The following is a 26,808-nucleotide window of genomic DNA, read 5'->3' as shown; positions in this document are numbered from 1 at the left end:
GCATCCCCCATACGGAAACAGCCCCGCCCCCACCAGATCCCCCTCACAGTTCCCTGGGGAGAACTCCCCTCACGGCCCGTCCAACCCTCACCAGCGTGAATCACACTTTTAAATCCAGCAATTCACAAAGTATTAATTTCTTTTCAGAAGCAGCACAATATTTATTTAACATCTTTATATATTTATATATATATATAATTTTTTTCTGCATTGCAGATTGTGTCGCGTTTTATACATCTCTATTTACAATGATTTAAAATAATTATATTTCTTCTCTGGCAGGTATTTACAAAGTCAATAGTAACTACATTTCACATTTCAACAAGTCAACAGCATGAACCAGCTCAGTAAGACAGTTTAAGATAATGGCTTACATGCACCAATAACATGATCTTCAATATGTGCCTTCTTCAGGACTAAGAATGAAGACTTTCCCTGGTCCCCAGGTTAAAGGACATCATACAGCAGAGGTCATAAAAAACCTGTTTGATTTAGTCCTTCACCAGTACCGAATCTTGAACATCTGGGGTTCATACCAGCAAGCAACGCTATGCTGGTGAAGAGGGGCTCCCACCACCAATCCATGTCCTTTTGCCTAGCCTCTGTGTCCACAAGAAGTGGGCTACGTGCTGTTTATGCTCCTTCTATGAGATTACATAATGCTAAAGTAGTAAAAATCCTCAGAAACCTTAGTTCAGAGAAACAAACCTGGTATGACGAAAAAAGTAAGAAAATAATCTTTTAACCCTTGCAGAATGTTTCTTTTTGCTAGTAAAACAGAGAGCAAATCCTGTATTCTTACAAGGACGAAAACAGATCAAAAAACTCATTGTCAAGTACAGGAATTACAAATTTAAAAAATGCAGCATGGGGTATATATCAATTTAGTTGTTGGGGTCTTTTAATAGCAAATAAAAGCTACCATAGTAAATCTAAAATGTATTAAGAGTAGCTGATTATTAAAAATCTTTATTAGCTTTTTCCTGGAATCTTCAATATGAAAAAAAGTGTTAAATGACTCAGTTTTATTTAATCATATGGTATTTGTCCATAAATAACCAGCTAGTAATATCCACCCCTAAAGTATGCACTATGTGCAAGAAAACAGAAGTCTTGTTTCAAAGTAATCATTGAACACTGACACACACACACACACCACACACCCCAGTACTAAGAATCTATTAATACTTTGACATGTTGATTTATCCTGAGTGATTGTTAACTCACATCTACTGTATACTTGAAGCCACAAAGTTTTTACTACTTGCATTTTTCATAAACTAATAACATGAAATTCTAGCACAACAACAACTGTCTGAACAGAAAGAACAGTGTCAATAGCCAGTATTTCTGTTACTTCCAAGTACTTGTTTTAGAACTAAAGGTAAAAGGTTGCTCTACTTTTTCTGTTTTGTGATCAGTTCTGGGGAGGATGAGGACTCAAACACATAGGATTCACTATTGATTTGTAAGGAAGTTTCCATGACAAAGCACCATAGAGACATTTTACCAGCAGATACTTCTAAACAAAAATCTCCCCTGACCATTTTACCTTCTATAATCAAAACCTGTGAGAATTCTAAGCCACATTTTAGAGCAATTTAAATTTTGGCTCCTGAGAAGATTATTAATCACTCATTAAAAAACTGTATCAGAATGCAAAGACAGTCTTCTCTAAAATTGTTTACATCTTACACACTGTGAAACACTGGGAGCTCACCACCAAGTAGCTGGTCAATAAAACTTGATCTCATCACTCTGCTCATCATGCACAAGCTAAAATATAGGGCAACATTTTAGTGTACAAAGTTTTAATATACATCTGTTCCCATCAACAGCTCCTCACAGGAATACCTTAGTAATCCTTTATGATAGAAAGGATAATATATGGACCCATTTTAAATTCAGCTGGTCCCTCAGATACTACCTTTGGTAAAATCCGATGAACACAGTTGAAAAGAAAAATCAGGGAGAGGTATAGCCTAGAGAAAAATAAGTAAAAGCATGGAAGCAAAAATTGTATTTTTTTAAAAATTAAATCTCAAAAAGAGATTATTAACATGGGACAGATTTTTACTAAATCCTTTTCTCGAAGCTGTAAGGTACCCTTAAGACTTGCACAGCTTACTTCTGAACGTTTAATGTCACAGGCCTTGACACTTGACAAACTCACTAGGCAAGTTTATCTAAAATGGTTGGCTGTTGTTTTAAAATCTTGTTCCAAGATTTAAGTAAGATTTCATAACGACTATGTGGAAAACCTTGTATCAGTCTTGCAAAATCCACTTACTGTTTTCAGGAACAAACCAAGCTGCTCACAGCTCACCATCATCTTCCACAATTGTAGAAGAAGCAGGCAAGTATTTTGTCTCTTCAGCTAGTCATGACATAAAAATTTTGACAGACTGATACATGTATTTGCTAGCACAACACCCATGTCATGATTTACAACCCTGAATCACCTACAGAAGAGCTTTCAACAACAAAGTTTATCCAAGTGCCAGTGAGGAAAAAACAAAAATAGTGAACAGAGATTAAGGCCCATATGCTAGAAACAAATAGCATTTCAAATACTGAAGAAAATACAAAATATTGAAAAATTATATAAATCAAGAATGCAATACAAGTACAAAGGAGCTAGCTTGTTTGCTTAGCATGCTTGAAAAGGAGTGATATTCTGCAACTTTTGTCCTGCTATCATCCTAAACAAGAAACTGAAATAAAAGGGGCATGTTTACTGCTCTGATGAAAACTATTCTTGTAATATAATGGTTGTTACAAACGACACCTAGCTAATGGCTTTAATGGTTATATTAAACATGCCAAGGTAGCAATATCTTTGGCAATGAGAGAATTTAAGGATGAGGTTATTAGATCTACTAACATCAAAGTACTTTTGTTTTGTGTGCAGCACATACATTTCATTCAAACATAATCCATTATATTTTCCACACCTCGTCTAGGATTATGAGCACAGTTCCTATACTGTACAGCTTGATTTTTATGATTTTATTCAAAAAGTTATTCTTGGTTCTCTCTTAGTCTTCAAATTAATTTAAATTTGTAAGCCGAGATAAACAAAAATGTCTGATTTGTGACCAAAGTTAAAATGCTGAACACTTAAAGGAGATAGCCATTGGTTCATGATAAAATAGGACAAGTTCAAACTCTTAGGTTAAAATACAGCCATAGCATAGAATTATCTATTCCAAAATTAATTTTTCAAAATATAATTCTCTGAACATGTTATACATTAAATATTGAGGAAAATTTCCCTGGAGCTAAAATTTTCCAAGAACACTAATAAACTTCATTAAAGAAGTAAAACAAACCACACAGTATCTGAAGACAAAAAGCAGTTAGAGTTGGGGTCACCTTACTGCAGAGTAGCTTTACCACCACTAAGATGCAGGTTTCCCCCTTAATCTTGAAAAATACGTTCCTATTTACATACAGTATACACACAGTTGAGGCAATTGATTGTCAACACGTGACAAATGTATGTACCTACTCACACACAAGTAAACCTCACATGGTGAGAAAAAACCCTGTCCCAGTAAACTCCAGTATTCATAAGTAGTGCAAATAAATACTTTGTCAGAAAACACTTCTTTTTTCTCACTATTTTGATGACTTTAATTGTGTTAAAGCTAGCAGGAGTATGTTGGAAATGCATTTAAGACCAACACACTTGCAAACTACAAATACTAGATCTAATGCTTACTGGCTGCAACATGATGTTCAGCATTACAGAATGAAGTATGCTGTTAAAAAACTTCAAATTTGTATCAGAAAGGGTGTTCAAAGAAATCTGCACTATAGATGGACAGTGATATGGAAGTATCCATTTTAAGAATTTTTCCAAATGAAAACTAAAGGGATAATACAGCAATTTAAACTGTCATCTTGCAACATTAATTTTAATAAGTATTTTTACTTCATCACTTTGCTCTCTGCAGGATGAAAATATGGTTCACCTTCAAACACCTTTCAACCAAAAAGTTGCTCACAATAAATCCCTGAAAAGGATAATCAAGCTAGAGCTCACAATCCAAACATTTTGTATTTCCTTAAAATTACAAAGCCCAACAAAAATGAGTTCCAAAATGGCAGCATATTGTGATGCGTATCAAGGACTATTTCATTTTTCCCTGCTGAAGTATATGTATACATCAGAATATAGTATCCACCCTTCCTCACCTAAGAATTGCATGTATGTGCATGCATGCACACACAGAGGGAAAAATCATAGTGTTCTGCTTCTTGTCCTTTCATAATGCTCCAGTTGCACTGAAACAGTGCAAAAATCTAAATCTAGTGCCTCAAGTACCAAATGTTCTAAAAGAAGAGACAACAGAGTGAATTTAGGATAAGGAGGTTTGATTTAAGTCTAAACATTTGTCACAGGTGTCAGAAAATTTAAGTATGTTTTGTACTTTGTTTAGTATTTAGCTTATATAATCAGAAAACCAGCAGATTATTCCCTCCACCCATATCCCAGACACTTCTAATTTTATTTCTGCCACAGTACTTTGAAATGTACTGAACATAGTGTATAAAGATTTGCTACGATCTTGACACACCTTAGCATAGTTTGAGGCACATCTAGAAGCAGTAATGATAAACATGATACACAGCACAGCAGAGCCTGTTACTACAGCTGGTGTAGATACTAGTGATGACTTGATTTGTAAGGTAAATGTTAAACAGTAGTTGGCTAAAAAACAAAACAAGCTCCCACAGCTGAAACACTGCACTAAAAGGGTAATTTTGAGAAGTCCCATATGTACCACATCAGCACATAGAAAACATGGGGGTTTTTTACAGGGATAAATTTGAACTCTTTTTAAAAAGACTGATATGGAATAGGTATATATACACAAGAACAAACCAAAATACAATAAATGAAACCATAACAAAAGGCACATGATCAAAATGAGAACTGTAAGAATATCTTAAAAGGTAGTTTGACTGAGGTTTTTGCCAATTTGAATTAACACATGTACATTTGACTTCCCTATCTGAAGCCAGTAAAGCTGTCTCACTTTCCTGAAATATTTTTAATAGTGTGGGACCCCACACAAAAAAACAGCTTTTAAAAAAAGGTTGTAAAATTTGACCTGATGCCAATTTAAGTGTCCTAAAACTTCTGGAGGAATGCATATAATGGCAAACATAGAATGTAGAGAACATTGCTAATGAACAACTTTACTTTCTAAAATACTGAAATAAAGTCATTCTTAGAAAGTTAGCTGACACTCCTGACCTTTTCTTTCCCAAATATTTAAGCAAATTTCCTTTTTGATAGTCTCTGCAAAGTATAAACTTTGTACTTCCAGTCATGACTTACCTACTGTCTCCACTAGAAAAACTTTATTTTATAAAGAAGAGTTTAACCATATATAGCTTTTGGCCTTTTAACAGAAATGTAAGCCTTGTAGCTTCATCTCAGCTTTGCTTTAGCTCCATCTGTGTATGACTGGTGGTCCGTAAAAATTAATTTCCATTTAGAAACTGTCAAGTTTTTTTTCTGATGAGTCTATTTACTCTTTAACTGAATTTTTACATCAGATGCCACTAAATTCACTTTATGAATGAATGATATGAGGACTAGGCTACCAAAGTGACTCATCAAACCACAAAAACCCCTTCAAATATTTAACTGAATTTTAATGTAAATTTGAAAAAAAAAGTTCTATTTGAAATAAAGCTTACAAAACCCCCCAAAAAATCCCCACCAAAACCAACTATCAGCAATACCACACCATGTCATTCATTGTTCTGAGCGTCTTAAAGACTATCATTCAAAGAGAGCCTGCTATTTGTAACTGCTTACATTTATCCTTCACAGTGACAGCGAAACCAAAGTTCCCATATAAAATTTGTAACTCTTTCCTGCAGATTTACGGGTTGTAAACTTCAAGGATATCATACAGGACTTAAGCAGAGAGGATGAACTTTTCCCCCTTTTCTATCAATCCAAAAAGAGATACAGAGAGACAGAGAGAGAATGCCAAACATTCTCCTGTGTAACTAGAAATGTGCTTCTAAGCAGTGTCCTCTAATGTAAGTACCAGCCAGTGCCCATACACCAGTCATATACATTCAAGGCTTGGCTCAATGGCACGAGTTCTGAATATTCTAGAGTAGGGCCAATTCACAAAAATAAGAGTTAAAAAAATTCAAAAGATTATATATACCAAGGCCATGAAGTGTGATCCTTCCGGGCAAAAAAAAAAAGGACTGTCAGTACCCCTTTGCACAAATGGCATTGCTAGAAAAGCATTTCACATTGAAGCTTCAGTACTTCTTGCAAACTATTGTCTCTATCCCTGAGACAGCACCTTGAGAGTATGGTCTGTCTGGACTGCAGGATTCCTGAAATGACTCCATGATTGAATTCAGGGACATTGAGAAAGCAGCTGAAAGGGGTGGGGGTGTCCCAACAGCCATGATACTAAAGAAAGCAGCCTGAGAAATACTCTTTACCCGAATACACCTTTCAATTCGGTGATCAGCACCTCACAACAACAACAGCAACAACAAATATGAAAGCAGAGCTAGCCATTATTTCCTGGGGAAGAAGTGTTTCCTTCCCACTTACAAACCAAATTGCTTTAACAGTATGGTGGTGTCTAACGTTTAGTCTAAATGCAGAATGACCCTGTGTCCTGGAGGGGAAGACATGTAACATTACAAATGGCTACAACGCCATTAGAAGTGCATTGTAACCTACATTATCAACCTAGAATCCTCTCTCTGAGGGAAAACAGCTTCTTAATATGCATGTCTCAGTTGCTGAACATCAAAAGCTTCTGGGATGAGAGACTGGGGGCAGTCAAGAAAAAACCACCCTCGTTTTAATGAAAAAAGTGCTGTAGGCAGCCAGGAGCAGCAATGACAATCCCCTCCTCAGAATTGATTGCACAGACTCAGAGAGGTCCAAAGTCACACTAGAATCTCTGAGGCACTCCTGGTTCTGAGAAAGACAAGTCAGGATCCAGTAGTCTTTGCAGTACTGTAGACCAAGAAAACAAACCCGTTTCTATTTCTTAACAAAGCCAAAGCATCATCTCATAGGGATCACATTCACCATTTCCGCCGGTGTCTCCAGTCTCACAGTGTTGAAATGGGACTGATCAGCCTACGATGGATTGCACATCACCCAAGGAGAAAGAAAGGCATGGAGAAAGGCATACAGTACATTATATACTGCTTCACAACCATGTTTACAAGAGGGAAAAAGGATGAAGGTGAGGGAAGAATTATTGCTGTTTCAGTAATACAGTATGATAGCTAAACCAAATCAAACAAGATCACAACAGTCAGTATTTTCACACTGTGGGATGATGGTTCATGTTTTGCCTAAGGACGAACTTGCCAGGGATTAAGGGGGAAGAGGGAATACTAAGGAAGGGAGTAAAAGTTACACCTGGGATATCAGCTGCATATTGAAACTTGGAGATCGAGACTGCTTGGTTAGGGGAGCTCCTGGGGAAAGGAGATCTTTACCTTCCCCAGCTTGGCCTAGTCGGTCCTCCTGTAGGCTGATAGTTGAAAACCGATTGGTGTTGCCAGCTGCTAGATTGGTAAAACCCTCTGTACCAGCTCCAACACTGGAGCCTGCCTGACTGCCATTCACATAGTCAAATGATTTACTGGAGGAAGCACTGGCGGTCCTGATCAGGCCCAGACTGTTGGCTTTTGGCACCACCTGCCCAGCAGGCAGGCTGAGGTGTTTCTTAGTAGGTGTCATCTCAATTATATCTCCATCCAGGTCAGTGGATTGGTGCGTGTACTGCTTTCGAGCTACTGAATCTCGAGGGCTCTCATTGGATTTTGCTGCAGAAGAGGTTTCTTTCTCCTTAGCAGAACGCCCACTTGCTGTTTTCCTTAAGCTGCCCTTCTGGGATACAGAGGATAGAGGTTTGGTCCCTGCTGGCTGGCTGCTGAGGGAAGCTCCCGATGAAAATCCTTCATCGGGATCATTAAGGTTCACAGACTCCTCTCTTCCGTTTACACCTTCTGCATCTATTAAGAAAAAAAAAAAGCAACCAAAAAACCCCCAAACGAATCAGAACACACAGAATGCATTCAAGTTACATGAAGACAAAGATGTGCACAGAATATCAAAACAAACCTCATTTGCTAATCCACTTGGATTTGCTAATCCACTTGCTTAAATATTTTTGGATTCTCAGCCAATAATTTTCCTGCCATATTTAGCAGAATAAGAGTCTAACAATTAGTGCTCCCTGAGCTTGATTGGCCTTTCATCTATAATACTTTTATCAGTCAAAATATTGGTCCCAAACTTTGTCAACAAGAATTGGAACCCATTTGGTTAACTGGTTTTAGCTCCATTTGCAGATACTTGCTACCCATTCTCCTACTACATGCTGTTAAAAAAGACAAACCAAAATGAACCCACCACCTTTTCAGGCTATTTTTATCCTGTTTTAAGGCAAGATCTAAGGATCTCTTCCAGTCAGAGTAAATTCTGGTGAGTGCTCAGCAAGCTTCGGAACTAGGCTACTTCCTAGGCTAGCAATCACAATGTTCCAACAGAGGTAGAAGGCTTCTGCTGTGTGTAGCTGGCACTTAGAACAATGTAACTATACTTTCTATTGGAGATTAACCTAATTCCTAATTCTCTCTCCTCCAAAATTCAATCCTCCCTGCGTTCACAGAAATCCCATCCAGGTGCTTCTACCATATTTGCTTTTATCTCAATGTCTGCATTTTTCAGAGGGAAAAAAAAAAAGGCAACTCTTGTATTAAGAGAAATTTAATCTCTGAAACACTTCATGTTATAGACAAGGCACTGTGCTTTTGACTGGAACCTCAAAGAGAAAATAAAAGCCTTACAATATCATTTCTTAAATCCTTACTTTCAGGCCTATATGATTAGGGCCGCACACAAGTACTTTTTTCTTTTAATCATATTCCAGTCTTTTTCTAAGCTCCAAGTACTCAAAAGAAGTTACTGTTTTAGTAGAAAACTGAGCAGCATTCAAATTTCAAAACTGAAAATTGAGCTAGTTTTTGCTCCATGTATCTCATTTCAATGAAAAAAAGGCATACATTTCAACCATGTTGGCAGAAAAGGAGTCATTCAGGCTATAAGAATTTTGCTTTTCTTTGTAAAAGCTGTAGAGCCTGATTATTTGCAAGAAATAAAGCCACTGTGGTGCTCTACTGTTAAGACTGTTCGACCCAGCTTACCTCCAAGCAAACCTGTTTAAATCCTTTTTGTGGAATGGGAAAAACATGGCAGCAACTATATGAGAGAGTCTAATATTTGAGTGGAAGCTCATCCTGTCATGCTGTTAGCTAAGGAACGTTTTACATCATGGCAAACAGAACAAAGTTTTCAGTGGTGTTGTCACCTCTGTGTAGCCTGATTCAACTTCATGTTTCTGATATGTAATGCAAAACCAAACTTTACAGGGAGGTTTCATTACTCCGCTATACATTTACTACTTTTGTTCAGGAAACTTTGCCTTGGCATATCCATTACTGTGTATCAGCTTACAAAAGATACTTAGACATCTCCAAATCCGACCACTCTCAGCCTCTCTCAAAACAATGCAATGAGAGATGATTCTGTAGTTTTCTATAGCTCTGTTTGACTCAATAGCCTCCCAGAAGGGGAAAGGTAATATAGCTCATGCTACTGCAGTCTTCCTTCCTTGGTTAAGCCTTTAGCCTTAGAAAAAGAAGCTACTTAGGTTCCCAGGACAATTATTAAAATGAAGGGTGCGTTTATTTGCTTTAACTTCCTGTAACCATATTTAAAATGCATATACTTTCACTACTTCCTGTCCACCCTGTTTGGTCAAACTAGGCCTTCATCTTCTCCTTGAGACATACCTGTCTTTTCTTACACTAAACAGTGATATATTTTATGCAAAATCCACATTGACATTCCCCCCTCCAACCTTCCCACACACAATCAAAGGTACTGATAAAAATCAGACATTACTGGAACATACCAAAAGCAAGACCACTTTTTCAATTAACCAACATTTATGTTTCTTTATATAATCATGCAAAGCTGGATGAAAGCATGTTTGGTTACAAGCAGCAAGAGAAGCAGCTGAAGCCCCCTCTCAAGCCCTTCTTATTCAATAAAAAAATGTGGAACTTGTAAGAAGGTATCTCCAGAAAACACTGCTAAGTTTTTTATTATTACAAGAACATTAGTAGTTTTCAAAGTTTATGTTAAAACATTACTGAGTAACAGGATGCTAAAGCACACGTTCCTATTCAGGGAGAGTGAAGCAGAATAGTTACACTGGAAAACTGGCATTTTATCCACAGGATTTAAAGACAAGACTGAGAGGGGTTGTTGCAAGCTTTTGGATGCTGCAACTATACAGAAGCCCAAGCTGCTCAGCAGTGCTCGAAAATGAAGAAGATAGAGAAGACAACATGCAAGAGAATTTCTGTCTAGTCAGACCCACATACCTACAGAAGTTCTCAATGGGATTAAAGTAAATCAGCAAACACATTCTTTTCCTAATGTATCTTATTTTTCCTCTAAAAGCTGCCCTCAGAAATAATAAAAAAAGTTTGAGTCCTTATATACTCTGGGAAGAAAAACAGGATGATGTAACAACAAAGTTCTCTCTTTTTTTTTTTTTGTTTGTTTTTGTTCCAATAGACCAATAAGATAATTTTAAAAGGAAACAAAAACTAAGAGTCTACTCCTTTCCAAGTACTCTTTATTTTCAGGCCGAAAGAGAAAGAGACTGTGCAACCCAACAGAAATTGTATCCACTGCACTACAGTGTGTATTCAGGACATCTGTCCCCAAATAATTTGCTATTTGTGAATATACCCAAGTAGTCCTGCAGATACAGACTCAGTGTTCTCCTCTGACCCAAAATAGTGCACATAACCACAGCTGCAACCACTCAGCAGCAGAATACCTTGTACAGCATTACTGAGTCATTCTTGAAGTCATGTCTTTTTCTAATCAAGGGGTCAAAACACCAATCTGAAGAAGGGATTTTATACATCTTTTTAAAATTACTTTTAGCATGTTTATCCTTCCTATATCTGAAGATTGAAAAGTCACTAGAAGTGATCAGTCTCTCCTTGTGCTGTTTGACATCAAACTGGTATTTATGAGAGGGAATTTTCTGGCTGAAACTTTCTGTGAAATCAGTGTCAGAAAACAGACCCCTGGATAAACACACACAATTCTATGTTGATAATCAAGCCAAACTCCCTTCCTTGGCTGTCTCCCAGATGCTATCAGCTGGAGAATTCAGTTTGGTCAAGAATGTAATTACATTGCTAATGTTGCAGAAGTAAATGGTATTCAATCCATTTGTATTGAAGCAGAGAATGTGGAATGATGCCTTATCCAGTAATATGCCCCATTATATCAATGGCTTCAGACAAGACTAAAATGCATCATCTTTGTCAACTTCCCTTCCCACTTCCTGTCTGTCCCAGAAGGTTCTCTGCAGCTCAGGACTTCTCTATATCCTTCAGGTCATGCACATGCAAAGAGTTATAAAACGGGGTAAGATCAAGTGAAAAGTGAATTTAAGAGAAGACAGGATCATTTACTGAGCATGCTCAAATTCATAATGCACCAAGTAGATTAGAAACCTGCACTAAATATTTTTATGCCACTTTTTCTACAGAAGCATGAAATCTTAATTAGTGCTTGATAGCAACTTTAAGTGTAATGATTCTGTGATAACATTACATTTAAGTCTCCGAATTATCCAGATTATTGTTTCCTGAAGAGCAAATCTGAAACCTATGTAGCTCATATCTGAATGTGCAAATAAATCTCACTTATGATCAACTAATGTCCTTATAGAGGCTGGAAACACCAAAGGAATGTTCACATGGAGAAGATGACTTAAGACAGGAAAGTACTTGAAAATATGTTTAGCCTAATCTATAAGAATTAATTCTCAGCTCTGAGGAGAAATCATGATTCAATTTCAGTATTTGAAACTACGTCTTTCATCAAGGAAATCATCTTGAAAATAGATGAACTTAAGCAAAAAAAAGTTCTACCACCTACTCTATCTGCTATTCTTGGCTGCAAAGCAGACCTATGAAGCCCTACAGCATTTGTGTGGACATCCCAACTGAGAAAGAAAGCAGTAATTGTTTCTGAAGTTTTTAAAAATATGACAACCTTATTTCTTCCTGAAAACACAAGCACTTTTTTGGTGCTTGTAGAGCAGCCAGCTCTAAATGAGTTGTACATATATGAATTTTCAATTACAGGATGACTGACAAATAAAACATCAGCAACTGCATACCTGTTTTAGATAGGCTTGACTTTTAATGGGAACAGGAAACTTCGTTCTTGAAAATTTAAAAACTGCAGACTAACAAGACACTACTTTAACTAAAATGTAGCCAAATCCATTTATAGTTGGTACTGTTGACTTTTCAGGACTAGATTCACATTAATCTGGTGCATATTTTTTCTTCTTAAAATCAGATTAAACATGCTCAGTAATAGAAAGTTTCCAAGCAATCTCAAAGCTCTTGGATATTACCCGTCTTTTTTTTTGTGTGTGTGCCATGCCAAGCAGTCTTTCACCACACAGATGCAAGCCCCAGGCCAGCCCACACAATAACAAAAGGTAGTTCCTGACCTGATGTTAGGTATATAGGGGATGTGTGTATTGCAAAGAAAGCTAATACACCCTGGGATAGCGGAAACACACACTAGAATGGAAAGAAGTTCTGCTTGGGGATAGGGAGCCAGGATCCTCCTCCAGCAACTGCCTCACTGACTTCTGCCTCCTCATCTCTGTCCTACCCTCTGTTGTGGCTGCTGCCAAGGTGGGCTCCGGGAAGCCATGCTCAGGGGTCCTGCGCATCAGCACCTCCCCCTCTTGCTCACGTTTGATCCCTAGGTCTGTGGAGCCGTGTTGGATCGGTGAGCCAGGAATGCTTGAGTCAGCCTCGATTGAGAAGTCAAAGCCATCTGGGATTCAACATATAACATTTTAGTGCTTGTCTATTCCTTTCTTGGCATCCCAACCCAGGCAGGGAAAATAGAAAGTTTATGCGGACATGGAACAGACACGAAACACTACCCATGCTTAGTTAAAAGTGGTGAGAACATCCACAGAAAGGGACAGGTGGGCTGTACTGTAGACCGGAGACCAGCAAATGAATGTAACGGCAACTACAGTGAAGACAAACATGACGCAGAGTGCTGAAAACAGGAGACAGCTACTTCTTGTCCTGGACATCCTGATTCAGCTGAAGACCAGAGGTCATCAAATCCTTTTGCACGTGACCAAGAAGAATATTAAAAAATAAAAGGGGAAAGAAATGTACTACAGGAAAATATATAATTCCTGTTTTCAGACTTTTTACTCTCAGTTGATTCTTACATTATTCTCCTTTTTACCTTCATTGATTTATGCAGCTGTTTTAAATTAATGTTTTATACATGAAGTAACAAAGCTTTAAAAGTAGACAAAGTGATTTCAAAGCAAGCTTTTTGCTACACCTACACTGAAGATGTCATCACATCAAGGTAAAGATCATTACTTTTTTTTTCTTCATGCAGTCAAGCACACTTCCGTATGATGTAAGTACTCACTGAGGAAAAAGAAAGACTAATTCTAAACTATCCAAACCTATTTTAAAGACCCCCAATAAACTGGGTCATGTGATGGTAGGAGTGTGATGTTCAGTTTTTCCCTCTCCCACTGCCATCAGTAGCTTTAGGCAGCTGGAATCCTATTAAGGTCTAGATGTTAGCATTCATTCCCTGAGCTATTTACGACGGGAGGCAGTTGAGTTTTAGTACAGATTAAACAAAGAACTCAAATTCTAAGCCACACTTTACCCCTACAATTTCATACTGTGTTACATGGAGAAAAAAGAAGTCTTATTAAACATTTTCCAGCTTCTCCTTTTTCTCACCTACCTCACAGTTTATCACAAAATCAAAACCAAAACAAACACCCCAAATATTCATGTTCATGCAGTGCTCTGAAGATGTAAAATATTATATATTATTATGGAGTATCACTTTTCAAAAACAAACAAACAAAAAGCCCCCCCAATGTTCTGTAAACATTCAAACTCAGAAGCCAGATTACAGTGATGATGATGATTACAGTACATTATAGTATGTGCTCCTGGCAGAGAAAGCTCACCTTCTCTCCTCCAGCGATGACGACGGATAGAAGCTGTTGTAATAGCACTCCGAGAAATTCTTGGAACTGTTGGAGTAACTTCTACTTTCAGTACCTTCTGGCCTTCTTGCGATGCATCAGGAGCATCAAAAGGCAGCGAATTCTTCATGGCATTTGCAACCTAAGGTAAAAGTAAGATGCTGTACTGCTACTATCCTTGATTACACTAATGGCAATATTGGATCTCTTGCTTGGATACAGAAAGGAGAACAAGCAAGAACTGATAATTATGCCAGATTCTCCTCAAGATGGATGATCCCATTCCCTGGATTCAAAGTTGATTACATGGAAAAGTTCATCACAAACCTATTCTCAAAACCAGAGTTAATTTTCTCCATTTTTTTGAGGTAATTTGTTTTGTTCTATCTTTGCCATCTGTAGTGACAGACGTTAACAACACATACAGGAAGGTCTCCATGCAAAAGAGACTGCAATATGTCAAGGCAAATACCATTTATGTTTTATGACAAGAGTGTCAATAAAACTAAGTCACAGCCCAAGCCAATGCAAACAGCCTATGGCCTCGTGCACAGGGGCACAGGACTGATTTCCACCATACCTTTCCCCATACCACTCCCCATCCCTCCCTAAAAACAACACCAACAGAACCTAACCAAGGGGATTAGACTGCACGTACTTGCAAGATTTATTTAGGGAAAAAAAAAATATTTGCAACCTAAGCAATGAACATCAAGTTATTAAAATACACTCATCTTTATTAAACCTATTTTTAAAATTGTAATAGCCTATTATAAAGTCAGAAGTTATGTTTTGCAGCTTTGAGGAGAACAAATTACTTTTTTTGGCTTTGATGTTTTAATTACTTCTTTAGGTTTCCCATAAAATGCCTTTGTGGGATTAGAGGTTTACTTTAAAAAAGACATAAGCAACTTTCAGTAATATATCTCAGTCTACAAGTAAATTGTTCATCAAAAGTGAACTTGTATACCAGCTCCAGAAAAGCAAACTGGTTGTCTATGGCATGTGCAATATTCAACAATAACAAAGCTGAAGCTTAAAGCTTCAAAATCCCCCCAAAACCACAATACATAAAATGAACACACCTTGATCTTCCAAAATCATCTACTCACTGGAGTTTCTATCTCTTTTGAATAGATACCCTTGCTGGTATACAAAAAAATCTAAAAAATCATAGCAAAAGACTCTGCAACATGACCAGAATCGTGACAGAGCACTTCTGCTTGTTGAACCTTTTAACAGCTGGCCCTTTCTAACAGCACAAATTGTACTTCTGGGGACGGAGGAAAACCATATGGAGATAAAAATCAATGCAACAGTAAATCCTTGAAATAATCTAAATAACCAGTCTGAATGAGTCACAGTCCCTGTCTGACAAAAACACCCTCAAAACCACGATCTTTCAGGATGCAAAAACACTTGCTCATGATGTCTAATCCAGCACTGAAAGGCAGGAAAACAAACACACAGCACAATTCAGACTTGGCAAGACAAGTCTGGAACTATCAATGACAAAGGAGGGTTGGTTTCAGGCCAGACATCCACTCTTGCCTACCAGAAAGGAGCTCCAAGGAAAGAACATTCAATAAGAGCAATAAGTGCATCAATAAAATACATTGGATAAAGGTGCTGTCACAACAGGGACTTGCTGACATGGTTCCTGTGCACTGGACTAAGAAAGCCTGTGTGTCTCTGCTCTGAAGAATGGGATTCCTGTCTGAAAAACGTGCAGAACTCTTTGTTCAGAGGAAAAGACTGACTGGAACCGCCTACTCCCCAGGTCCAAGGTGGTACTAATTCTGACACTTGGTGATTAGTTTGTCCCTGTAGAAACTCTCAGGTTTCCTGAACAACACCCAGCATTTGTTAACAGAAATACTTCTCTTTTACCAGAAAAGGCCTTTCTCTTGTGTTGCTTCCTGCACTTTCCACTGCAGTCTCTGGGCAGGAGTGATAGAAGACCAGATTACATTACAGATTACAGGTATTTCATAGCTTTCTGATGCTGGTTTTCAACTTGGGGTTTTTTTTAAGCTTAGTTTTCTTTCTACAAGCAATAAAAACCTATGTAAATAACAGCATGGATCTACTAAATTGTCAAAAATGTTTCTTCAAGAAACAAGCACAAGGACCATGATGTTTCTCATTGTAATGATGACTGATATTATTCCTGTAATCACACAAATACTTTGAATACAGGTATCTAAAAATAATCCTAATGTGGGGGTTTGGCTGAATATTAAATAGACTTCAAAGAATTTGCTGCTCTTAGGAAATCCTAGGCAGAAGCTGAATTTAGAAACTTACCTGTGAAGCATCCCAGATGATAATTATTTGGTGCTAGTAGTTTTAGGTTTAAAATATAGAATTTTATAATGCTGCTAAATTATATACATCTCCTGAAGAATCCAATGAGAGGAAAGGGCTCCAATCTTTGAAAAAGTCAAATTGCTTGAAAATATAGCATTAGAACAAAGATGTGCAGGTAATTTTTTTTATAAAACTGACAATTTCTTAAAGCTACTTTCAAAAATGTTAGTAAAACTAGACAGTGATCAGAGTATTGAAAAGAAAAACTCCACTGATAGGCCTGCATGCATATGCAGGAAAAACCTGACAACCAGGAAAGGGTAAAAATTGGTAATGTCATGATGTCACCAGACAATGGGATGGAGTATCAATAGGAGCGTTGGAAAAAAACCCCCCGATGTTCTAGAAGTAATCTCTAAGGACAAACTGATTAAAAATGAACAATGAAAACTAAAAATTGTCATATCATCAAGTTCCAGATCCTCCTACACACTTTTAAAACGTAGTAGTGTGATAGGATGGCCCAATTCAGCAGGTTCAATATTTAATTTAAAACTTTCAATCTGATGGAGTGATGAGTCATTTCCAAAAGAAACCAACTATTATAATAATTCAATGGATAGCAGGCATTTTAAATGCAGCAGTGTCAGAAAGCCTGTAGATAAATTTTACAGCCAATATTAATATATCTAGAGAATAATTTTATGCAATTTAGTTCAGAAAAGAGTGATCTCAGATTGCCACATAAAAAGACTTTTGCCAATTGCTCCTTCGTCAGTTATGTAAAAAGCAATGACATTTTACTGCTGTTAGTTCAGAGGAGGACTAAAGGCTTCTAGCCACAATTCCAATGCAGAAACTGAAACAGCAATCTAATTTACTTTATTCTCCTTAATTTTCCCTCTTCTTTTGATTCTCATTCCTACATCTGACAAAAACTTCTCCTTTCTCTGTTTCAACCTTCTCATCCTTCCCAATCACATCTACCTGCATCCAGCCCAGTTTCACCACTTTCCCCATTTCTCTTCTCTCTTTTCACAATTGGAACGGCAAATATAGTGAAAACTGGAAAAATCCCCACCCCTAACAATCAGAACTATTCCATTTTATTGCTGCTCCTCCAAACAAGGTAAAGATTAAGATCTGTGTGACTTTTATCAAACAAAATCTGGCATTGACTCTGGGATTGGAGCTCCTTTTCACTTCCAGCTCTATGCTGCTGTTGCTTTCTCTCCTTTGTTATCAGTTAAAACCCACAGCTTATTCTCAGCCCTGATGAAGGTCTAGAAGCAAACACCTTTTTTTGCAACCAATGCCCTACAATATACAACTGTTCAGTTAAGCTTCTTTGAACCACTGATCAGTAGCTTATGTCAAAACAACATAAACATTTTGAGACAACTGTAATATATTAGCAAAATCCTAGCTTTCAGCCTCAGTGAGTCCCAGGAGAACCCAACACCCTGGCTTAATACTCAGCAGAAAAAGTATGGTATAAATAGCTATGTTGAAAACACCAGCTGTTAACAAATCACTTGCATTTGATAGTGCAGTGAATGGACACAAAAGCTTCCATTACCAGTCCACTTCAGAAACACATCCATACTGTTAACCAAGCCCATAAATTACAGTGGATTGTTTCTTACCAGGAGGGGCTGTGAGTAGAGTTCAAGCTGTGCTCTGTAAATTATGTCCTCCAATACCTCCTGGCCAAGTTCCCACTGACCATTATATCTAAAAAGTAAAGACAGATATTTATCTTCCACATCTTATGAAAACAAACTTGTATTTTTTTCTGCCCAAATCCAGCTTTTCACTTCTCACCTTATGTAGAAAATTCATCAACTGTACGTACACTTCAGTGTACATTAACTTCTCTTAACAGTACAAAGTATTTTATTACCTTTTTTGTGTAACAAGAAAGCTGTTCCATGTTCCCCCCAAGCAAGACAAAATTAATCGCATAATCAGGACAAACTTAAAAAAAATAGGGTCAATATGCAAATGTTAATGCTACTTAGCAGAACTGAATTTGTACCAGAAATGTATTTTTGCTATTTCAGATGCTACTGACATTCAAGAGGTCTGCATTTCATCAGTTTATCTTGGCATCCAAGCTCATTATGCTTGTGAACAGAAGGTATTTGTGGTAGTGGCAAGGTGGAAGAAGCTGAAATCAGAATTCTAATTTTCTTCACGACCTACTGCCAGCCTTATCACCTAATTCACTGCCGACAAAAATATTTTCAAATTATCTGTTGGCTGAATGAGCAAGTAATGAGAAATACACGAATCGAATATAAACTTGTCTTATGAGTCTAACTATTTTTTTCAATTATAAAACAAGGGGCATTTATATTTTAATACATGTAGAAGCAGACCTTTCTCTTTAGGTAAGAAAACCCGGTCTACTTACATGGCGTAATAGACACCTGTGAGCAGCTGCACCATGAAGTCAGGGTCTAACACCACTCTACCACAGGGCTCTTTCCAGCGTTTCTCGTGCTGCCGTGGAAATCCACTCACACACAGCCTAAAAAAACCGCCATTACAAGAAAGTATTGACTCCATGAAGACTACAAATGTCTTTGTATCACAGATATTTTACGTAACTTTCGAATTTACTTTTTAAAATATAAATACACAACATAGAACATTCTTATGTTGCATTCCTAATGATTAGAGCAGTTTTGAAGCAGTGCCTTGATATGTGGCTTGCTGATAGTCCAGTGTTACTCCCATATAGCCAATAACTCCACCTGTTTTCCTCAAATCATAAACAGCTTCTAAAGAACAAGGGTGGCAAGATGTTCTCTACTACCAGCCAGGAGACTCTCCCTAAAATTCAGCAACTGAAACCAATTTTCTTTAAAGGAGACATTTCAGTGGTACAGAAGAGAAGTATGTCACCTCCCATCTAATGTATGATGACAGCATGCAGTTGCCTTATACCTAAAGTTAGATAACACACATACTGTAGTCTTGAGAACTGCTCTCAGCTGCCTTGTAAGAAATATTTCTGACCCTTGAAAAAGGGGCCTGGCTTCCAATACACTGCCTACATAAAAAACAGGGTAATTTATTATATCCTTGTTGTATCAGTTTACTATCTGAATCTTCATCGCGGAAGCAACAGATGGCCACTGATACATAGCAACTGCTGTACTGTTTCCAAAACAGCAGAAATCCCTTGCATATAAAATGTCGTCTTGCTTCTATACTCAAAGAACAGATCTAATTTTCAGATGCAGGAAAATGAAACCTATTTGGCAAATTTAACATAGCCACAACTCAAGTGAAAATGATGGAAACATACCAAGAACTAATCCATCCCCCTCAGAAAGCACTTTTCTTTACTTGATGAATATTCAAAAGTCTAGATGACCCTGAAGACTACTTCAAAGGCAAGTGTCTCACCTGGAACCCATTGTACAAAGCGACTGGTAAGAAGAAGCAGGCATGTAGACAATAGCTGAATTGTAGCACAGCATAAGAAAGCTCAGCACCTCAAACCTGAAAAGAGCAAAATCTTGCATTGTTTTTATTCTTAATATTTCACTGAAATTTAACACAAGAAATCTGCAATTCAGTCTCAAAAAGCACCCCACAGGAAGAAGTGTCAGAAGTAAACACACAAATTCTTTAATCCTCTTTCATTATAATTCACTAACTTGAAACAGGCTATCAAAAGTTCACTATAAACACTTAAATTTATTATTCCTGAAAGCCATTAGCATATGCAGGAACTATGAAGGAAATGGGGTATGGTATAATATTTGGACAGTTATAGAAGTGGAAATGTCTGTAATGCATTCAAAATAATTTTATCAGTTTTCCCAGTGCTGTCTTTAGACACAGGTAAAGCTGGCAGTCACTAAACAGCAGGGCAATTTCTCTCACTCCTGGTTCTGTCTATCCACTTCACTCCATTCCCTTTTTCCTGTAGAAAAAGGAGTCACAGCCCCTGATCCAAAGCTGAATTTTGTCACACTTCCAGGAAAAACTGAATAGACAGCCATAAAACCAAAAATATTCTTTGCAGACACAGCAATGACAGAGAAGTCATTCTTCAAAATTAACTAATAGAAGAACATACAAAGATGGAACAAAGAAAAAGAAAATTACACCTCAAGCTTACCAAGGCTGTTCTCTAGATTTATTTCCAAGCACTTAATGCTGAGAAAGGACTGACACAAAATATATTTGGTCTTGTTTAAGGACTTGTCTCCCTAGTGAAGCACCTTTAACGTTAAGAATGCATCCACCTACCGGTTCTGTGCTGTGAAGGTTTCTCTTTGAGGATGAAGATCACTGTAAACTACTCTGATAAGATCATGCTGACTTAATGCTCCTTCAGTTAAAGCCATGGATCCGATGGTAGAGGGCTAGAAGTAGGTGGTGGAAGAAGGAAGGAAGGAGGGGGGAGAAGCCAAATCGTAAGTAAAAATTCCCCAAAAGCATTAGAACTCCTAACTACCCAAGGCAAAAGGCACACTTATCTTGTGATCTGTAAAAATGAAGATTACTCCAGAATACAGTAAATCTAAAAACATTACCTAGTTTTGGTATTGTAAAGTGTACCCACTTACAAGTAATACAGCAGGTGAGAGCAATTTTCAACTTTGAGTCTTACATATCCATGTACAGTAAGTTTGTCCTAATCCCATAGACCTTTTGTCCAGAAACAATAGAGAAAGGAAAACACAATTTCAAGTTCTAACTGAACTAAGGAAGAGTTAGAAGGAAGACTACTTTTATACTAACATGTAAGAGGCAAAAAATCACAGCTGCAGCTATACCATAACTAACCTCTATTAAAAATGGGCAGTCAGCAAAGATTTTTCAACATTTACACTCCTGTTCTTCTACAAATTCTATTGCATTCTATTACACTAACTGCAAGCTACAGAGATTGAACTTACTGCAACAAGATGCATCTAAAATGGCCTGTGGCATCAAATGGATCCAGTTTTCATCCCTCTAATAGATCCAATTTTAATTTACCACAGCAGCTCTCTTACCTCATGATATATTGAGGGTTTAGATAACGAAGGGATGGTGAAAGACAGAACTTTGTTGTTTCCATCTTTGTCAGCAATTTCCTGCATTAAAAACAAAACCAGAACTCAAACAGAAGTAAGGAGATAGGAGCTGGAATAACTTTCAACTCTTAGAAGGAATTTAACAAAGTAAGTTAGATGTCCTGATCTGATGAGACTATTAACACCCCAAGGACTTTGTGCATTTGCAGAATATCGACAATATCAACATCCATATTTAGAAGTGGGAAAAGACCTCTATCACAAACTGCTCTGCAGAATCAGTGTGCAATACTTAAAAAAACCCCAGCACTGGCTCCTCGATCAGGGAGACTAAAGATACTGACACAGAAGGGCTGATGAGTCACTAGCTGACAATGGCTAGTATTTCATAATAAATGCACCACAAAGAAAAGGTGAAATCAAGGGGACTGGCAAAGTTTCCTCAGGAGGAAACACACAATATTTTCTCCAATTCAAACTGGTCAGATTTTGTAGTTGCTAGGCTACTACATAAGCAAACCCTGCAGTTTTTAAAGAAAATATACTAAGGGCAATTACATAAGACTATAGCAAAAAGGAGTCTAAAATCCTGCCTTTGCACTTTGTACAGCAAATTTTCAGACAATGAGCTCCAGTCATTCCAGTTTATGTCAAAGTTCAGCACACAGTAGCTCAGTACTTGTAGCAGGCTTCAAGGATTACAACAGGAGAACGGCTGACAGAATTTGTCAGAATGCAGATTTATTTATCCCTTTCACTTTCTAAGTATACAGGAAATAACTTCACTCTCAGTATATCTGCAGAAAAATATCAACTTTATTAAAGATGAAAAATAGTGGGAACCACTGTCCATTTTGAGGTCTCTTTCTTTCTGAATATGGAGAGAATGCAGAAATTACTGTCCTTAAAAAATTTGAATCACCAATGTGACTTTCAAATGAACTGAAGAACATTCATGAAAAAACAGGAGAAAAGATAAACATGCTACTTCAATCCAATAAACACTACCAAAAATCAGGAAGCAGTTTCCAATGGTTTCTTTCTATCAGAATAAATCTAAAATAACTAGATCTTCCAGTTGTTAGAGTGGACCTAACATAACACATAACTAGAACACATTTTAAGAATTACAGTTTGGCTGTTCTGTGTCTTATGTGTAGAAATATAACCACAATTTAAAGGAGGGGTTTACAATGACAGTAGAGGGAAGGGTGATAGAATTAGAATATGTTTTAAGGTCCTATACCACAGAAATTCTCACTAGAGAATGCCTCTTGTGGCAGTATTGCTAAATTTATCAAACAACCTCATAACATTACAAAAGTAAACATTTCCAGGCTAGGGTAAGGATGCAAAAAACTGCTTTTACATCCAACAGCCAAATTTAATAATTTACAGTTGCTTTTACTTATTCTTAAAACTACAGTTCCCCTCAAAACAATTATCTGACTCAAATGTACACATGCATGTATCAGTGCTCGCATGCAAAGTGGTTTCATTTTCAAGTTACCCTTAAAAAGGCACGTTTAGAGTACGTGGGAGGGCAGGGGAAGTGACACATCAAGACTGACTAATCATATTAGCCTGACAATCACAAAAAGTTCTATTTTGCAACATTAAGGGGGACTACCTAGTTTCCTTACAAACAGAAGCATATTGAAGTTTGAGAAAGCCCATGAGATTATCCTTTTTTGTGAAAATATTTTTTACAAAAAAGGTAACTACAAACTAAAAAAAAATTTTTGCAAACACATCTTTTCTAAACCTTCATTACGCTTTTCTCCATATTAAATACACCTTCCTTTAAGTGTATTTTAATTTTAAATATGTTGTTCCAATAATTTACTTTATTCCTAGTGGTCAGTGATGCAAAACTTCAGATCAAAACTTTCCTCAGCCATTCCAACCCATCTCACTTACCAGGTTGTAAATGCCAAGCAGCAATGCTTCAATGCAACCATTACTCTGCCTATCCCTGCTGGCAGTGAGACGCAGATAAACCCAGATCAACTCTGGCAAAAACTGCAGCGTGAATCTCTTGAGCCGAACTTCAGAACTACGATAAAGTTCAAAGAGCTGGTGGCAAACAGGCTCCAGGAGCTGTGGAAAGGCAAAAAAGCTGATCACTTACTGGCAGGATTCTCTAATAAGGGAGAGTGAAACAACAAATACAGGGGCTGTATCATATAGCCACTGCAGTCAGTAAAAATTGCATTCCTTGATGGCAAGTAAGTGAATGAATCACAATGGTATCTACGCTCGTTTAAGGAGATCCATAAAGACAGACCTGAGGGGCACTGGTATGAAGTATTTGGACATGTGGCCTTACTACAGACACTACCTTGTGTGCTTTGAGAAGATTCTTCTCTAGGGCTGTCACTATGAGGTTTATTTTCTATGCAGGTACGGATTTAAGGCGTGACAGACACGTGGCTTGAACTATGTGCACCGTAAAACTTTAGTGCAGTTGTAAGGTCTACCAAAGTACAAAGGTTAAAGATTAGCTGCTAATGACAGAAATATGAATTAATTTCTTATCTACACCTTTTGAGTCTCAAAACCAATTAAGTGTGAATGCTCATTACAATGCAAACCGATCTTTTCATTTTGAGCTGCACTTCAGGTTTCAGTATAAGAATCAAAAAAAAGGCCCCTATCAAGTCAGTAAGGTAAACCTGCCATTTTAAGAGCCTACAGTGCTAAACCAATACCTAAGATGCACCCATGGAACTGTTAACAAACATGAAAAAAAGCAGAAAGAACCACACCAAACAGTCTCATTTTTTCCCATGACTAATCAGTTTTTATTACCAAAATCAAAACTTGGGGGAAAAAAAAGCCAACTTGAAAAAAATATTAAAATTTTCAAGACAAATTTTCATAAGGTTTTTGACCGCTATCTAATATTGTGTTCTATGAAAAGGGATGATCTGACATAAGGAAAATATTTATGGGATTCACTGTCCAGAAAGACAGAGGCATACATGTAACCTAAGGCATCTGTATTTGTACAGAAGAGGTACAGAGTCTGAAAACAGAGGCCAGAATCACAAGTATTCTTTCTAACAGTACATGCCCCATGCAGCTTTCTTATACATACAGACATACACAACAGATTAGATAAGGCATATATGACCCCTCTTTCGCTCCCAGGCATATGCACCTTAGGACTTTCAGAGCACTAGCAGCATATTTCATGGACTTTGATGCATTCTTTTTTCATTAATTTGTCTATTCATCGCAATCACAGTACCACAAATTTCCTGTGGAACTGACAGTCATACTTTTGCTATGCTGCACAAAGATGTACTTCTGTGGTTTGTTGTGAACCATCCACCCTCTTAAAAAACTTAGGAGTCCCTTGCTAACAGCAGAGGGACCAACATTTCTGCAAGGGAATAGTCTGAATGTCTGATAAATGTGCAATGCCGTAAAGCTCTATGAATGTACAATTTCACATACCTATATTTACACTTAGGTATTTTCCACTAGTATATCACAAACATAAAACATAAATTTGACAGAATTATCTATTAAGAGAGCATCACCCAGGAAACAGTTTCATTTCCAACACACAACATTCTGGTCAGTGTAACGCACCATATTTAACCACCGATTACGTAAGCCATAACATGGCATTTACGGAAAATAAAACTTAGCTGTCAGAGAAATCTCTTCTTAAACAAGGCTCTGGTGTAAGTACCTTGTGTAACAAGGCTTCTGATTGACAGACCTGTTACTCTAAGCTAGAAGCCAGCATTTACAACACAAGCAAAGAGAGACTCTACAAGAAGAGGGAAGAAAGCTGACACTGACCATGTTGATACAGAACAAGAAAAGTCCATTCATTTAGAACAAATGGATTTCTGCAAATCTATCTATACACACACACACACACACACACACACACACACATAGATGTATAGGAAGATAGACAGATATAAAATAACTGACCACTTTTTGGTTTGGGATCTAAATGCAATTAGAAGTCTGTAAAGCTTCTATTACAATCATTTTAACGAAAAATGGTACAGCTTTCTGGTAGTATATTTATTCCAGTATTTCATACATATGTAGCACTTTAGGTTCATAAGAGGCATAAGTATATTCTTTCTTAATCAATATTTACTTAGTAGAAACTCCTGTCTAAAAGTGACAATAATTATTAAAACCAACTGTTACAGTATATGTTCAAATCCTCATAAATAGAACTGTATCCTTGTTTTATGAAAGGCCTAAATTTAAAAGTGGTTACTAAGTAATTCAGACATCACTAAATAAATTCATAGTTTTTTCTTTAAAAGAAAGTATGATCAAGAAGAGATCAGAAAGAAGAAAAATAAATCTCTGAAAACAAAACATATAAGCATATCTGCAGGGAAATGACAAGTGCAAGAAAAGCTAAAAATATTATCTGAAACCAGATATATACAATGGCAGTGCTATAAATAGTACTTCTATTAGATTAGAGATGACAGCAGCCCAAAGCTGTTTCCTATTTGAAATTAGCCAGTCTAATCCAAGTCCCATTAAAAACAGTGGAAAAGAAAAATTTATTTTAGCTCAGTCAGATGAAACTCAACCAGAGTAGTTACTAAGTTTATTCAAGTTTTCAAATGAAAATTTTATAAAATTAGTCTTTTAAGTAAGGCTAGGGAGACATGCTCCCTAGCAAGATACAAACAATATCGTCAGTGATGCTGCAAGCATTCAAATTCTCCTTACTTTTAGTAGTTGACATACTTCTTGTGGAAAATGTTTAACAACTGCAATTACTTTACGTAAAAACCTGCAACTACTATCGTACTTTTGGTGTCTGTACTTACAGTCCAGAGCTGTAAGCACACAAGAAAAAGCTGCCATCACAAAGATGCTAAAACATCAATATTTTCAAAAGCACAAACACCCAGGGTTTTCCTATCAAAGTACAGTATAATAGTCTGTTTCCACCTGGAAACACAAAACTTGACACTCTGAGAAAGAACAAATGTTTTCCTTGCATCCTAGTTATCTGGCTTTCCGAAGAGCCAGCCTCTTCCAAGTAATTCTCTGAATATACATACTGAGAAGACACTGGATAAACAGAGGAAATGGAGCTTTTGTCATCAGTAGCGGGTGTATGAATTGGCACACATTTTCTAATTCCAAAGATCTTTCAGTCCAAAGTCAAAGAAAACTGAGTAGCACAGAAGTCAGCAAAAAAATCCAAAGTAAAATATCTCTTATATCCTCTCTCTTTCCTAACAAACAAAATAATTTCAATTATAAGAGCTTTC

The 26,808-nt window shown here is 37.2% G+C and overlaps 1 protein-coding gene across 3 annotated transcripts in view; it reads right to left on the bottom strand.

Annotated features, from left to right (window-relative positions):
- Nucleotides 1-249: 249 nt before the first annotated feature.
- Nucleotides 250-26,808, bottom strand: part of FAM126B (family with sequence similarity 126 member B) — a 50,298-nt gene continuing 23,739 nt past the window's right edge. Inside the window, exons 5-14 of one of the 3 annotated variants that reach the window (XM_017728268.1) lie at nt 23,453-23,632; nt 21,512-21,592; nt 20,760-20,875; nt 19,908-20,003; nt 18,907-19,023; nt 18,137-18,224; nt 14,163-14,322; nt 12,806-12,973; nt 7,513-8,031; nt 250-7,144 (exon numbers count right to left, since the gene is read on the bottom strand). In XM_017728268.1, the coding sequence (XP_017583757.1) occupies nt 7,140-7,144; nt 7,513-8,031; nt 12,806-12,973; nt 14,163-14,322; nt 18,137-18,224; nt 18,907-19,023; nt 19,908-20,003; nt 20,760-20,875; nt 21,512-21,592; nt 23,453-23,632 (1,530 nt within the window). In that variant the 3' untranslated portion in view covers nt 250-7,139. Of the gene's footprint in view, nt 8,032-12,805; nt 12,974-14,162; nt 14,323-18,136; nt 18,225-18,906; nt 19,024-19,907; nt 20,004-20,759; nt 20,876-21,511; nt 21,593-23,452; nt 23,633-26,808 lie in introns of all 3 variants that reach the window. The other 2 variants (XM_017728262.1, XM_008629782.2) reach the window with 2 other exon arrangements.

This window comes from Corvus brachyrhynchos, unplaced genomic scaffold (genome assembly GCF_000691975.1).
Source record: "Corvus brachyrhynchos isolate BGI_N302 unplaced genomic scaffold, ASM69197v1 scaffold370, whole genome shotgun sequence".
Classification (NCBI taxonomy): domain Eukaryota; kingdom Metazoa; phylum Chordata; class Aves; order Passeriformes; family Corvidae; genus Corvus; species Corvus brachyrhynchos.
This window is presented reverse-complemented; position numbering and strand designations above follow the sequence as displayed.